Genomic DNA, 16,820 nt, shown 5'->3' on the forward strand with positions numbered 1-16,820 from the left:
CAAACTTCTATTGTAGGATTCTCTGATATACTTGATTTCATGGTGTGATTTTTATTGAAATCTCTTAATCTTTTAGTGGTGTTTCCTACCTTTTTCAAAACTTGAACAAATATTCTCAGGCTCATAACTTTTGATGGGCAACATTAAACTTTATTAATTTTATATATTTTGAATAAATATCAAAATTCGATTCTTTTGATGCATCTATTATTATCAAGATTCTGTTTCTTGCAGTTTTGGTTACTATTGAGCCGCATCGCTCCTTACTTGCAGTTTGTTACCACGAACTGTTTCATTAGAAACAAGCAGCAATGAAATAAAAGAGAAGTTTTTAAAAGTACAGACGATTGTCATTAAAGTTTGAAAAGAACTCAACAGAATTGAAAAAATTATATCTCTCGGACTAGTTTTCTGGTTCCTCTCTTTCTTGTCCCTCTATGCAGGTATATTCGTACTTCATTAATGTGGTAGTATTTTCTACCGGCTTTAGACCAACAAATTGTGTCACTGTTTAACAACTATTTTCAGCGCTTCTCGCAACGACTTTTTAGTTTTGAACGTTCTACTCAACGTAACAGAAGTTTCAAAACTGAATTGGGAAACATCTTCTGAGATGTACTTTATATCTAGACCCAGAAAATCCACATAGACAAAGAACACGACCCTTCCAGAAAAGAATATCTTTTAGATGACATAGTTAGGGGATTGATTATACGATCTTTTGAGCAGGCTTGCAGAACCCTTTCAACCAATAAGGCGACAATGTTTCTTTTAAAACTGGCAGATGTGGAGGGTCGTTTGACAACCGAAGTTAAAAATTCCTTCGACTTATCCCTTATCCAACTTATCGGCTTAACACTAACTTCCTTAGATGTATTCAGAAAAAGGGTAATAACAAGTACTTATCAGTCAGCTTTTTAACTAAAATATTATGGGTAACTAGACTAAAAAAAATATTAATCACGTGTAATCTACTGAAAGCATGGATTATTTATATATTCCTTTATATGTGACAAGTTTCACAATTACTGTCCCTTTTAGCTCTCTGCATGTAATATCATACTTTTTTGGCTTTTGAAAAAATCCAATTTTATTTACATATTGACAAATTTATTGGCGTCATTTATCCTCACTTATCCGGCGGTTAACAGGCGCAACTTATCTGAAAACAAATTTAGTTTTTATAAAATTTATAGCTAAATTATTGGAAATAAACCATTGACTAACTGAAATATTTTAAAGCACTCAACAGCAATTTTACTAGAATTTATAGAAATCAATTTATTTCACTCAGCTCATTGTGAAGACAAGGAACTTTGCGGCATGGATCTCGACTGATAGTGGCGAGTCAACCCTTTAATAAATCAGATTATTCATCCCAAGCAATTGACTTATTTTTACCTATGTTTATTCCATATTTGCTCTAATTTACTTATATTGCAGAGGGATGCGGTAAAACATGGCGACTTGAATGTTGTCAGGTCCAGTGTTGTTTGAAACAGAAAATTTAAGAATTTCAACTTAGAATATTTGAACATTTAATTCGTTGTTAAATGTCTCAAGGAAAGACCCCAAACATATATCTAGGTAAAGTTATGTTTTTTTCAGAAACTATGTTCTAAAATAATATTCTAAAGCCCTAAAGGTACTTTTTGTAAAATCGTTTATTATTTCACTTTTGGGAATACTTTATCCAGCTTTAACTGGGTGGTTCACTGTCTCAGGTCTTCCACAAATTATCAAAAATAAAATTCACTATTTTTCTTCTAAAATAAACAATTCTTAAATACCAGTGTAACAATAGAGAGACATGGTGAAAGCTTACGAAACCCGACAAAAACTTAAAGAAGCTTATGAAGCGCTTTGAATAGCTTCCAAAATGAATGCTGTCACCTTTACCAAAGGTTATGAAGGGGTTGAAGGCTATAAACTTGGCAAAATGTTTTAAACATCTTGCTTATTCTGGAGATCTTTAATTAAGAAGAAACGACAAATAATGAAATAAATATGTAGAAAAATCGATGCAGAATAGTATGTGTAATAAATACGGAGAAATATATAGAAAATTTTTAGGAGAGACAGAAGTGTATTAAAGTTCGTGCCAAAGGTATTTGTCTATTCGTAATGACAACACCCCAGAACACATTACCTTATCAGTGTTCTACTAACAGACCTCTTAAAATTCAGGTACTGTTTGTCTTCTATCTTTATTTGCCAGGACTAGAGACCCATCAGACTTATTCTTTTTATCAATTCATGAGAAGTAAACAGAAATCTAAAAGAAATTCTTTTTTATTTATTTGGGCTGTACAAAAAGCTTTGGGGTACGCGTTGGTTGATATCAACGTTAAAGAGTTCCAGAGCCACTTCAAATAATAGGATGAAATACTGGAGAAGTCGATAAACTTTATTTTGAAGTAGTCACGGAACGTCCTACAAACAGTCCATTTACCAATTTGATTGCACAACCCAAAAAAAATTAATTTCAATGAAGAAAACTGAGCCCTTGACCCCTGTTGCCCCTAGAAACGGAAGATTATAGTTTCAGGGATGATAAGATGATCTTTTCTTCATAGGCTCAGGATTTGATGCATAAATCAAACCAAAACCTGCACATATTTTCTTTATTTTTTTTTACAAAATCCATATGAGGAACTCTTATGAGAGTTGTGAATGAGGGGGATGGTGTGCCCCTTTTCTCCCATATGCAGGCACATTACACACATATTATAAAAAGGACTCTAACCTCTTGAATTTTATCAGTAAACTCCCTCCCAGTAAGGTCTAGAGTTAAAAGAACAGTATTCATTCCTGTTAAACTTGCGTTTACTTCATCGCGGATTTGCAACACAGGAGCAATTTTTTCTTGACACTTAAATCGAGCCAATCAGACGGTAGGTCAGCTATCAAGGATTTCTGAAAATCATGGAGACCTAAAATGAATTACTACACAAAATTAAATTGCAATTACTGGGGGAGGGTTTGACAATGAAAAGAGTAACTATATTTGTCTACACCAAAACTTAAATAAAAATGAATAGTATTACAGTAATTCAGTAGTAAAGAGAGAGGCTAGTGTGATGTTCTAACTTGAAATTTTTCATTTACGTGACCTTAGTTTCGGTAATTATTAAATATACACTGGCTGATATTATGACCAGATTACTATATAATTTTTAGGGTCTTATTAAAGATAGAAGTGACCATAACATATCATTTCGCGGTGTGGCCAACTTAAAAAAGCGAAGAAGTAGGGTAAAGATTCAAATCAAACTATACTTTTGTTTTCAAGCCCCCTTACCTACTAAAAAATACATATAAAAAACAGAAAAAAATGCTTACATGGGTAATGAGAAAGAAAGAAAAGACAAGTCAAAGAAAGAAAAGACAAGTCCTTTTAATGAAAAAGGAAGCAGAAATCGAACAAATGATTAGCGTGGTAAGGTATAGATATGGCTTTTTTCTTCTCTGTGCCAAAATCAGCTGAACCATTTATTCAAATGAGTTTTCCTTATTAAGGGGAAGTGATAACTACAAATAATTTTGTGAGCCTCAATGTCGGCTGATCGTTTCAAAGACAAGGATTCATGAACGAATTTTTTTTAAGGGGACTAGCTATCACGGAAAGCCGTCCAAAATTTGTGATTTGACAATGAGGTTTCACAGAAAAGACGGTTAAATTTTGCTTTCCTTTTTTCTGTCACTATGTTAGTCAAAGCAGATGACACCACACAGAACTCCCAAATCAATTAGATCATATAATAATTCCTTTTAATTGATTTTTAGTGTTTTTCCAGCAGGTATGCTAGAATATCCTAAGGGACCACCCTTTCCTGGACTTAAAAAAAAAGAAAATTATGCTCCATTTAATGGAAAGAAACAACAAAATTCACACTTTCTAATGATGTAAGTTTCACTAAAACCTAATATTTCCGACAAAAAACGGGACAAGTTAAATTGTTTTTCAAAAAATTGCAGGAATGTAGGTGACAGATTTCAGAATTGTGTCGTTAAGATGTATCTTCTATCCAAGCTCTACAAGTTATGTTAAGACTGTTCTATCAAGTCTAAATAGTTTCACCACAAAAACTAAAAATGTTTATATTGGACTACATAAGGTGATTCTTTAAGATATTACATCACCTTAACAAGAAATTTAACAGCGAATTCGTTCTATGAATAATTCAGTTCAAATAAAATTTTATTTAATTTCTACACGACGACACTTACCACCAGACTGCGCGGCGATTCGCCGATTGTTATTGCCCAAAGAGTTACTCAAACTATCTAAAATAAGCAACATAAGCTTACAACTACTACAATGGTCCAAAGACGTCCCCTAGAACTCATTTCGCAGCACAATTAATAGCAATGACTTCAACTAATCTTTAATGAAAAAAAAAAAAAAAAATAAGGAGCTGTCGTATCCTCTTCAACAGGGTCAAAATCTTAGATATAGTATTTTTGAAAGTTCTAGACACATTTGTTTCAAGATAAAGGATCGTTCAGTTTCTCTTTTACTTTCTAGAAAAGAACAGAGAGAATAAATAATTGACTTCTAATAAAAAAATCAAAGAAAAAAAAATCAAAATATTATCATGGATAGACATTTTTGGTATTGTTACGTAGCACTGGCTAGATCAGATGTTTGGTGCTATCTCTAAAATTATTGTTGTTCACAAACATCACAAAAAATTTTGTTGAATCTCGAACTTGTTTTTTTACAGTTTAGGACGAGTTTGTAGCAGTGGTATCATATGCATTTTCATCTTCATTCTTTATACAGTGCTTGTCCAAGTGATAATTGAACCCATTTTTGGGAGTTGAAGAAAAATTCCAAGATAAAATGAAGGTGGATAAGGAATTTTAACTGAAAATAGGATATATTCTCTGATCGTGTGATATAAGTCGTCTGTTGAATAAATACACGAAGAATGGGAAGCCAAATGAACCGAAAAAATATTGGAACGGAGTTATTAAATGAAAAACAATAATTGAGTCTTCAATTTTAAATGTTCTTATCACTTCTAATTGTAATTTCTTTTGAAAAACACCATAGACACCGTAAAGACACCAAGCAATCAGCGGCAATGCCAACCGAAAGCGTTGGAAAACAGGAAGATCAGGCTCATGTGCTCTGTAACTTCTTTGTTCAATTGCAACTAAATAACAGCTTATGACTACAAAGACAAAAGACAATAGAAAGAGAAGGAAGAATAGTTTCTGATATTCTGACTGCTCACAACTTTGGATACGTTTGGAACACATACAATACACAGGATTTGTTTTTATCCTACTTATATATAGTTTAAACGGGATAGCACAAGTAATTGAGCAGCACAGAAATATAAAAACGCAAATTTTCCATTTAATTTCTTTGGAATGATACGCAGAAACTAAAAGAACAATAATGCATGTGCTATACGTAATTGCAATTATTGCACTCACAAACTGTCCATAAACTGCTAATGTCAAACAATCATGTCCAAAAATACCAACATAATAATAAATCAAATAAGCTATAGATAAAGGTAAAGAGCATGATAATGAAATTTTCATGTGGACTCGAAGTCTGTTATTGTCAAGTCCAAATTTTATTAGATACAAATCCTTAATCAAGCAAAAACAGCCTATTAATGTCAATGAAATTGAGCAAATTATGTCATATACAAACAAAACTACATCAATGCTGCTCATTGTATCAATATGCATGTATACTGGTTCAAGCTTAGAGTTCCTGATATGTTTAAGAGTACTGTATTATTCCAAGCGCATTCCTTTTCAATATATGTATTGACCAGAGTAAAATTTATTTCAAAAAAGCGGTATGTGTGACTAAGTTCGATCTGTATGCCCTTGAACAATACGTGATTTAAAGTTTATTGCTAATACGCTTTCTATTTTCAAATATGAGAAGTTCCTTTACCAAAAATGACATCCCAGATCAAAGGTGATGACACAGTAGCCGGTGGTCTTTTTCTTTTCTTTTTTATCAAGATAGGCGATATGTTTGTGGCACTTTCAAAGCAAATGTGTCGTATATATAGCGTGCATTTCCATGTCCATTTAACGGACTCAGATTTAGTTTTAACTGTGCTTATCTAATAGATATTTTGTTGATGCATCTACGATTAAATCGTTTCTTGAATACATTTTCTCAGTATCATTTGCAAGTTCGATAGAGGCCATAACTCATGCTTGATATTTTCACATTGTTCAAAGCAGACTATTGAATGTATGTGGTCCTAGGATCCAATTACTGCTTTGTTAACATTGCTTTAGAATTTATTAGCATTTCTTAACAAATTGCGTTAAGAAAGGAAAACCGATCATTAGGGATTGAGGCAGATAAAAAACAGAATCTATTTCAGTAATAAGCAATCGCTAAGGCGTTTCCAATACAAAGACTATCATACATTCTGTATATTATTTCAACACTCTATAATAAATAATCAGAGGAGAAAAATACCCAAAATCCCCCCTCCTTGAAAATGTCGGTATACACCCTATTAACGGACACTATACGTAAACAGTGGGGGCAAATTTTATAATTTAGGGACCTATCCCCAGGGGCTGTGGGGGTCATATTACCTCCAAAGGCTTAGTTTCGGACCTTTCAACTATCCTGAACAAAATGGCTATCTCAAAATTTTATTTAAGTGATTTTGGGGGAAAAGGGACGTGGGAGGGGGGCTAGCTGCCATTTGATCTTTTTGGTCATTTAAAAAGAACTCTAGAACTTTTAATTTCCGTTCAAATGAGTCCTCTCCTGATATTCTAGTTCACTCCTGGGGAAAAGAAAAACAAACAAAAAACAAATAAATCCGTATCCGTGGTCTTGATTCTGGCTTAAAATTCAAAATTCCACATTTTTCCAGATAAGAGGTTGAAACTTCTACAGTAGGGTTCAACCTCTACAGTTTCTGATACGCTGAATCTGAGGGTGTGATTTTCATGAAAATGTTTGACTTTCGGGGCTATTTTTCCCCTTTTATGAAAATCAGGAAAATTTTATCAGGCTCGAAGTTTTTTATAGGTTAACGAAGCGTACAAGATTCAATACTGTTGAATCTTATACACCAAGCTTAATGAATCTTATATATTCCGAATCAGCATATTAAGACGATTCTTTTGATATATCTACTGATATCAAAATTCCGATTTTAGAGCTTCGGTTACTATTGAGACGTGTCGCTCCTTACTTACAGTTCGTTACCATGAACTGTTTGACTGAAGAATTTGAGGGATCTTTTTTTTGGGGACTGGGGTAAAAAAGTAGAGGATGGTTAAAATATCAAGGAAGAATTGTAAACAAGAAATCAAACACTTCGTGGTAAGGAACTGTGAGTAAGGAACAACTCGGCTCAATAGTAACCGAAACTCTAAAAAACAGAATTTCTCTTTAGTTTGTTTTGGTATCTAATATCAGTAGATGCATCAAAAGAATCACCTTAATATACTAATTCCAAATATATAAGGTTCATCAAGTTTAGTATTACCCATCGAAAGTTAAGAGCCTGAGAAAATTTTCTTGTTTTCGATAAGGAGGGAAGAGACCCTAAGACTCAAGGAATATGAATAAGAACCATCACAACATCACATTCAAAGGACCAAAGGGCCCTACTGCAGAAATTTCATGCTCCTATATAGAAAAATTAGGAATTTTGCATTTTTTTTTGCCAGAAAAAAGATGCATTTTTTCCGCATGGGTTTTCGTACCGAAATAGTGGTCCTAGAAGATCGGGAGAGGATGTATTAAAACGGAAATCAAAAATTCTAAGGCCCTTTTTGAGTGACCAAAAATATTGGTGGACAATTAATCACTCTCATACACCCCTTTTCCCCAAAGTTGTCCGATAGAGATTTTAAGATAGTAATTTTTTCAGCATAGTTTAAAAAATCCAATTAACTATGTCCTTAGGGGTAACATAACCCCCAACAGCTCCTAGAGAGAGACCTGTAAGTTTTATAATTTGTCCATTGTTAACAGACAATATTTGTTATTGGGAAAACACACCGATCTTTTCTACGGGGGGGGGAGGGATTTGTGCTTTGTATGGGTTTTTATAGGGAGAATTTTCCGTAGGGAGGGAGAATGGCTAAGTCAATTTTTCATGTGGAGATGTTCTGGAGGAATTATCCGGAGATTTTTTTTCAGTTGTTTTGGATTTCCGGGAACATTTCCATGAAAGTAGGATTTCCAGAATGATCAGGAAAACGATTAGAAATTAAAGTCTTTTTCAAATGAAAGTATGCTAAGGAGAATTCTTCAGGCTAAATCGTTTAAAATAAATTTTATGTCGGGGGAGGGGGATATTTTCAGCGAGAATGGAGTTATCCGCAGGGATTTTGATTGGGGAGGGGGGTGTCTTTTAAATATGAGAAAATTTCTGCGGAGGAGTTTTCTGTAAAGGGAGGGAAATTTTAATGAAGGGTGAACCAGATTTACTGGCATTATTTTAAAAACGATCAGAAATTAAATAAAAAAAAATTCAACATAAATTAAGGAGCAATATTAAAACCCAAAAACGAACAGAAATTATTCCGTATATGAGGGAGGTTATGAGGGAGGTTAGGCTCTGTATGCTAAAGTTATACTTTTTGTCCCAATTCCTTAAGAACGGCTCCTGAAATACCAGGGCCGTTTAATTAGAATAACAAGCTTTTTTAAAAGTTCCAAAGACAATTTTATCAGAAAGAGCGAGGAAGTCTTTCCTTTTTTTTCTGGTTTTTTAACTAATGCCAAGAAGTCCAGCTTTTTCTCCATGGAAAAATCCCTTCCACAAAAACTCCTCCATGGAAAGATCCTCCCACGTTATTACCACGCCAGAAATCACCGCCCATTTTTTTTTATATTTCCCAATAGCTAATACTATGTATAAGCAAAGGGCAAAGGTCATTACTTGCAACCCTTTTCCGGGGGGCTATGGTGGGTCAAGTCATCCTCAAAGATATAGTTGTTAGATTTTTAGACCATGCTGAAGAAAATGGCTGTCTCAAAATTTTGATTGGACAATTTTGGGTAAAAAAGGTGGAAGGAGGGATAGTTGCCCTCCAATATTTTTGGTCACGTAACAAGGCACTGAAACTTTTGATTTCCGATCAAATGAGCTTTCTCCTGATCTTACGATCAACCCTGGGGAAAAAAATAAACAAACATTTATCCGTGATCTTGCTTCTGGAAAAAAATTCGAAATTCCACATTTTCTATATAGGAGCTTGAAACTTCTACAGTAGGGTTCTCTGATATGCTTGATTTCATGGTGTGTGTTTTTTTCTAGATCACCTGATTTTTTAGGGGTGTTTCCCCCCTTTTTCAAAACTTAGGTAAATATTCTCAGGCTCGTAAGTTTTGATCGGTAACATTAAACTTTATGAATTTTATATATTTTGAATTAGCATCAAAATTCGATTCTTTTGATGCATCTATTATTATCAAGATTCTGTTTTTTACAGTTTTGGTTGCTATTGAGTCGCATCGCTCCTTACTTACAGTTCGTTACCACAAACTGTTTGATTAGAAATAATCAGAAATGAAATAAAAGAGAAGTTTTTTAAAAGTTTGGACGGTTGTCATTAGAGCTTGGAAAGAACTCAACAGAATTGAAAAAAGCATATCTCTCGGACTAGTTTTCTGGTTCTGCGCTTTTCTTGTCCCTGTATGCAGGTATAGTCGTACTTGATTAATATGGTACTATTTTTCACCAGCTTTAGATCAACAAATTGTGTCCCGTGTTAACAACTATTTTAAGCGCTTCTCGCAGCGACTTTTTAGTTTTGAACGTTATACTCAACGTCACAGAAGTTTTAAAACTGAGTTGGGAAACATCGTCTGAGATGTACCTTGTATCCAGGAAATCCACGTAGACAAAGAACACGACCCTTCCAGAAAAGAACATCTTTTGAATGAAATAGTTAGGGGATTATACGATCTTTTGAGCATGCTCGTAGAACCCTTTCAACCAATAAGGCGACAATGTTTCTTTTAAAACTGGCAGATGTGGAGGATCGTTTGACAACCGAAGTTAAAAAATCTTTCGACTTATCCCTTATCCGACTTATCGGCTTAACACTAACTTCCTTGGATATATTCAGAAAAAGGTAATAGCAAGTACTTATCCGTCAGCTTTTTAACTAAAATGCTATAGGTAATTAGACTAAAAAAATATTAATCACGTGTAATCTACTGTAAACATAGCTTATTTATAAATTCCTTTATATGTGACAAGTTTCACAATTACTGTCTCTTCTAGCTCTCTGCATGTAATTTCATACTTTTTTTTGGTTTTTGAAAAAATCCAATTTTATTTACATATTGACAAATTTATTGGCGTCATTTATCCTCACTTATCCGGCGGTTAACAGGCGCAACTAATCCGAAAACTAATCTAGATCGCTTCAAGTCGCAACCCTCCTTACCTCTGATGTCACTTAAGCCTCGTGAAATGCTATAATCGGGCTTGCAAAGTAAGTAATCTCGGTACACTTGACGCACTGTAGGTTGTGTGGCCCTGAAATCAATTTGCTTCTTTCAAAATAAAATCATATGCTCATAAGCATATACTTTTTTCCTGAATAGATCTAAGCTCGTAAAGAAAAGACATTGCAATACCGAGCAACCACGCCATTTATCAAGAATACTGGTAATCAATGGTACTAAAAGTGGAAGATCCAAATGACCAGTTTTGCCTGCTTCAAACGCCTTATAAGACTTGTAGGTGGTATGTAGGAAACGGTGTAAGGAGCAAATAAGGACATGCTATCAAAAAACTAGGAAAACAGCACGTCAGACGAAAGGTAATAAAAATAAAAATTAATATCGTATACTCTTTTTCATGGACCAAGAAAAAATGTTTAATTTTCTCAAACAACAAAATTTTGATTTTCTCATCCCCATTTCCCTCTCGAAACAAAATTACAGAAAGCTTCAACTCGAACTCTCAGCTTTGAGACAAAACATGGTGCACTTTTTCTATGATTACTGGAAACCAAATGGTTATAATTGAAAAGTACTCTAGAGAAATACTGGCTTCAACTACCTGTTGGATAATTTCCAGTGATTATCAAGGTATTGCTGACGCTTACTAATGATATAAAATAAGGTACTTGTATAATCATGCGTCATCTTTATCCTCTTAATTTTTAGTAGGCTATGCTGACTGAAGATTACAAACAAAATTCAAATCTTTGATTTACAGCATATTTAAAGCTGCCAAATAAAATAGATTCTAGATTCATTTATCAAAAACAAATATTATATTTACAGCTAATACCGCAATTAATTTACGCTATCTATTACAAAATAGTCAATGCTAAATACGACTTATCGCACTAGTAAAAAAAGCAACAAATGAATTCCTCAAACAATTTTTCCTGCAACGCACTGGCTTAAGTTTGTTAAGCGCGTTGTAGAGCGCCACATGTTGTCTCCCCTAACACAAAACCAAGATTTCCAGTAAAAAGGCCATATACTCCCTGATATTGTTGTCTCAGGAGGTCCATTATCAATATTAGAAAGAGCTTAGTAGCCGTCATCTGTTTCAGACTCTGACTCTATGAGGTTATGATTTGACGGATTAGATTGAACGCATTCCGATAATTGGCCTAAAACAGAAAAACAATGTTACTCCTTTTTGTTGAGTCATTCTGTACTTTGGTGTTAAAACAAGATAAGTAGTAAGTCGCAGTGCTACATTTAAAGTACCCGTGCCCGCAAGGGTTGACACAAGGGTCAAAAACGACTCACGGTATAAAAAAGGCTCGGTCACTTTGTCTAGATGAGGTGTCATTAATATTGAAAGGAGCTCATCACAGGATTTGGGGTATTGAACCTTAGAAATAACGTGTACATAAGCTTTATTTCAGGCTCGTACAGTATTTTGGTCCCTGAAGCACTTGTTGATAATAGGAGCTACAGGCTTAACTAGAAATATGAGGATCCAAAGAGTAGTTTGACGGGCAACACACCTTGATAAAAAGTACAGTTCCTTCTCATCGTCTGAAGCTGTTTGCAAATCATGTATTCGGGTATTTCTACAATTTATTTGTTGAAAAAGACAGACAAGATTTTCGATATCTTCTTCAGTAAATGATGGTTAAGCAGAAAATATTGCTGGTAAAAACAAATTTATTTCAGAAGACGACTCTAAAGACTCATCATCTTTCTGTAAATTCGCTATGAATAACAGATTCAATTTCAATTCAATTCAATCATATATATTAAAACAAAAACAAATAATTACATGTACATAATCAGCCAGGAAAGCACAAAAGTGCTTGACTAGGGCAGAAACTTAACTAAAGAATAATTAAACAATCAACTAACAGAAACAACGAATCAATTGGATTTATCAAAAAAAAAAGAGAAAAAAGGGGGGTGACGAAGAGAAAGAAAAGAAAAAAAAATAAAAAGAAAAGAAAAGAAAAAGACCGAAAAGAGGAGGACCGCACGATATTCAAATCTAAACAGTATTTCTGAAACGACTATTCACTGCTCGCTTGAAGGTAATAAGGTTATTTGAGTTCCGGATTTCCAAGGGGATTGAATTCCAGATAGCTGGTGCAAAAAATCTAATTAAAAAAGAAGACGGTGTCTTGTGGACAATGTCACATGAATTTCGCGTTTCATAAGTATGCAAACCTTGATTTAAAGTGAATAAATTTTCAAATGACGATGGAAGGAGGTTGTTAAAATATTTAAAACAAAAAGGTGCGATCTGAAAATCCTTAGTCTTTGACACATCAAATATTTTAGTAAGTTTGAAATGGAGGTTAATGTTATCTGAATGCTGAAGAGGTGATATAATTTCAATGGCCTTAATTTGGATGATTTGGATTATTTTATAACATGAGAAGAAGTTACTTACCCATATAGAGCATCCATGAGACTAATGGGGATGAAAAATAGAATGATAAATCATTTTCAGGATTGTTTTAGGGAAACGGAATTTAAGACGGCGGATAACTCCAAGGGACCTTGAAAGTTTGTCACCAATCAATTTAGCATGTTCATTCCACGAAATATTCTCATCAATAATAAATCTAAGATATATACAGGTTTTTACTCTATTTATAATATTATTTTTTACAATTAAATTGAGGTCTGTTTGGACTGATCCGATTCTAGAAAATAAAATATAATTTGTTTTACCATAATTTAGTGTCAAATACTGTGAATCAGCCCATGATATAAATTTAGTCAGAGGAATTTCCATTTTTTTTAAATAAAGAAGGTAGATTTTCACATGCAACAAAAAGAAGTGTGTCATCTGCAAATATTATGATATTAGCTTGTATAAATTAAATAAATTATTAAATTAAATAAATTAAGAAATATTATGATATTAGAATGCTACTTACGGGGGTTACTATTGGCCTGTGGGGTTTCTTTAACCCGGACATGCAATCCCTGAGTGGCTTTTCTTACTTTCCACAAAGTGACAGCGCAAATTTTTGCGGACGTATGTTCACAATCCAAGTAGAGTTGGCGTCGGATCATGTTTAGCACTTTGATTTCTTGGTTTGTCGCTCATTAGATTGGGTTTGGTCGGTCCATGTGTGTAACATTTCAATGGAAGAACAGTGTTCGGAACCTCAACTTTGAGATCAATTTATGGTATTGAAGAGATAATCGAAATCGAAGGTTCCAATCCAGCATCTAAAGGAATATATACTTTTGCTAGTCAAAGGTTGGGTCGTTACTTTAGTTTTCTTCGTTTTAGGGGACGGTTGAAAAGCTCCGTAAGAATTAGGTCGAGTATGATCGAGCCTTGGTGGTTCAGAATTGCCGCTATGTTGTCAGGTAAAGCTTATTCGCCGTCCGCTGTTGATTTAGTTGATTACAATCTCTGATAATAATAAACTTTATTTGATTGACTAAAATCTCGCGCATGCTTGACAGCATGAACAGCTGTTAACAGATTCTGTCTATATATGTTTGTGGATATTAAATCATTTCCTTTCTTTGCATTCCTGGGATTATACACCACCAGTAAAATAAGGAAGGAGACCTTTTTGACAAGTAGTTTTTGGTTTGCCTTCGGCCCAAATCCCTTCCTGACAGGAGTCAGTGGGCTCACCTAATAGCTTGCATAGAATGTTTTTGGAGGTACAAACCGATCGCTTTCCCACGGCAATCTAGGGAACGATCTCAGCTTTTGTTGAGAAGTTTGTAAAGCCTTTAATACAACAAAATTCTTCTATTATGTTTCAACATTCAGTCACTTATACATGAGTCAGCAAATTAGATTATTAGACTTATTTTATTTATGATGGAAAAACTATTGCGCCAAAATACTGTCTTTAATGTTAACCTGTAGATTAAGATGAGACAAACAGGAAAAAGCGATAGTAAAATGTTAATTTGTAAAATAAAATCACCATTTTCTTCAGAATGAAATTAATTTGCCCTATTTAAATTCTATTTTTAGCACCACTTATGTAACAAAACACCTCTACTATTTTTCGGTAAAAAAGGTAGCCTTACGAAATTACTTGTTTTTAAAGGTTATAAAACTACACCAGCATTGTATATGAGTATGATCGAATTATAATTCCACTAATTGAAAAAGGATAAATCTATTCTCCTGAACTTGCACCAGACACTGCTTTTCATATAAACGCTTAAGAAAATTCAACAAAGGCTTCTCTTTTAAATACTGAAAAGCAGAGAATCCTGCAATGTACCAGAATAAACCGTTCCAATTTTTTGAACGGGGGAGGGGGGTCATGCAATCTGAAAGAAAATGGGACTGTCAAGGAAAGGCCCTTAAAATTAAGACTGTAACAGATTTTTTGGGGTGTTTATTTGGTGTATTTATTAGTCTCTTCTCTCCAGTTGACTGTCCTCAAATAATTTCCCAACACTTCCAGGGTAATAGCACCAGAATAAGAGACATGGATTCAAATAATAAGGCAATAATGCTTGAGAAAGGGATACTTTAAGACAAGACAAAACTGACAGTTGAGTTACCTCGGACATGTAGAGTATATAAGTGAATTCACAACCCCAACTCAAAATGCTTTGGTAACTCGTAGGCACTTGCCAGAGAGGAAGACGAAAAAAAAATTTGCAGCGTACGTGCAATAGCGACGTATGACACTTTCATGCCACTTTTTAACTGGACCAGGAAGGAATCGTCGCATCTAAGAGCTTCAGACGGCTGGAGACTAATCATGAACGGTTCCTGTGTCTCTAAACACAGAGGAGGAGGATCAAATGTGGTGCACATATGTAAATTCACGACCCCAAACTCAACATTCCTTTGGTAGTCCGTAGACACCCACCAAAGAGGAAGACGCAAAAAAAGTGCACCGTACGTGCAACAGCAACATACGATACTTTCATTCCACTTTTTTACCGGATCGGGAAGACATCGTCACAGCTAACAAGCTTCAGACGACTGGAGACTATTTATGGACGATTTCTATGCCTCTAAAGGAACAGGAAGATTGAAGGTCTAAGTTTATTGGCATAAATATGAACATTTTCAGCATATAATTCGTTAGCCATACTGCCTAAAACCCTTGAATTGCTTACATAAGCTCCTACAGAATAAATTATAAAATAAAGGTTTATTTTACTGCTTTGACCGATTTTACTGTAGTTGTAATAGAGGTACCTGCATATCATTAATAACTTTCCACTCACATAACTGGGTGAACAAAATGTTAATTTATTTATTTAAGTCTTTGATTACATTACTACATCTCGAGCATAGGGAATTTGATGACAAGGAAACGTATAGCCGACAGCGGGGGCATCTGGAATTAGCAGACTTGGCAGCAGTGACTGATACTTCGTTTTGTTCCAAATTAAGATCTTTGTTGAAGACAGGGTCAGTTCTGGAATTTTCAAAAGTGACTTCAGAAACTTTGAATAGTTCTGCAAGCTGGTCTTCCCCGGAACGAGCATCATGATAGAAATCCTGGAAAAAATCGACCATAAAGTTCAATGATATACAGGTTATTTCTTCTGGACGGATTTCTCTTTTATAGTACACTTGGAGGTAAATAGTTTTATTTAATTTCCAAACATTTTCATTTTACTCTTTTTCCTCTTTGGTATTTATTAAAATAATTTTTCACCCTTCGAGTTTCATACTAGTAATTCTTCTTTGTGAAAGTTCATGCCAAAACAGTACATATCACCCATTCAAAAAACCAATCGGCAACCACTCTATTTCAACTATTTATTTAAATCAACTGAAGCTAAAAAAAACTTAACTTCAGCTGAGATGGTTGGGATGAATTAATTAAAATTGTATCTTTCAACTTGATATAACTTTGCCTATAACTAAAGGTATTTGGTATCTAATTGGAAATCAAGACCTTTAAGAACTAATAAAAGGAATTCGATACGCTCTAGAATGCCAGAGAGCCGAACGAGGATGAAATATCAACTTAGATTTTTCATAAAATAATTACTAGGATTCTGTATTTTAAAATGCCATATCGTTCTTATTAACTCTTCTAATATGTTTTAGATCTAGAAACTTGATTTTCAAGAAAAATAATGTTTCTGTTTCTGATGCGTTTTCAGGTTTCGATAGTTATTGTGAAACATTTCCGAGCATCCTCGCTGCTTAATTCTGAATACATGTATCGGTTTATATGCATCCAAAAGTATTAAAATAAAAAATTGCTCAAACATTAAAAGTAAAAGCCAAATGGTAACTTATTTTTAAAATTGAAAATGAAAAGTCATTTTTCAAAAGATACATAGATCTGAAATTTTGAGAAAGTTTTACCCTTAAATGATCAGTGTGATCTTGAAATGATAAAAGCGGATTAAGAAAAACGAGACAATTGGACTCAACGCA

General features: G+C 34.1%; 1 protein-coding gene across 2 annotated transcripts in view; it reads right to left on the bottom strand.

Moving 5' to 3' along the window:
* Positions 1-2,811: 2,811 nt before the first annotated feature.
* Positions 2,812-16,820, bottom strand: part of LOC136034890 (isoleucine--tRNA ligase, mitochondrial-like) — a 97,920-nt gene continuing 83,911 nt past the window's right edge. The window contains exon 17 of one of the 2 annotated variants that reach the window (XM_065716378.1): positions 2,812-2,933. In XM_065716378.1, coding sequence (XP_065572450.1) covers positions 2,827-2,933 — 107 coding nt within the window. In that variant the 3' untranslated portion in view covers positions 2,812-2,826. Of the gene's footprint in view, positions 2,934-15,656; positions 15,927-16,820 lie in introns of those variants that run through there. The other variant, XM_065716377.1, reaches the window with a different exon arrangement.

The sequence above is a fragment of the Artemia franciscana genome, chromosome 13 (genome assembly GCF_032884065.1).
Source record: "Artemia franciscana chromosome 13, ASM3288406v1, whole genome shotgun sequence".
In the NCBI taxonomy this organism is placed as follows: Eukaryota; Metazoa; Arthropoda; class Branchiopoda; order Anostraca; family Artemiidae; genus Artemia; species Artemia franciscana.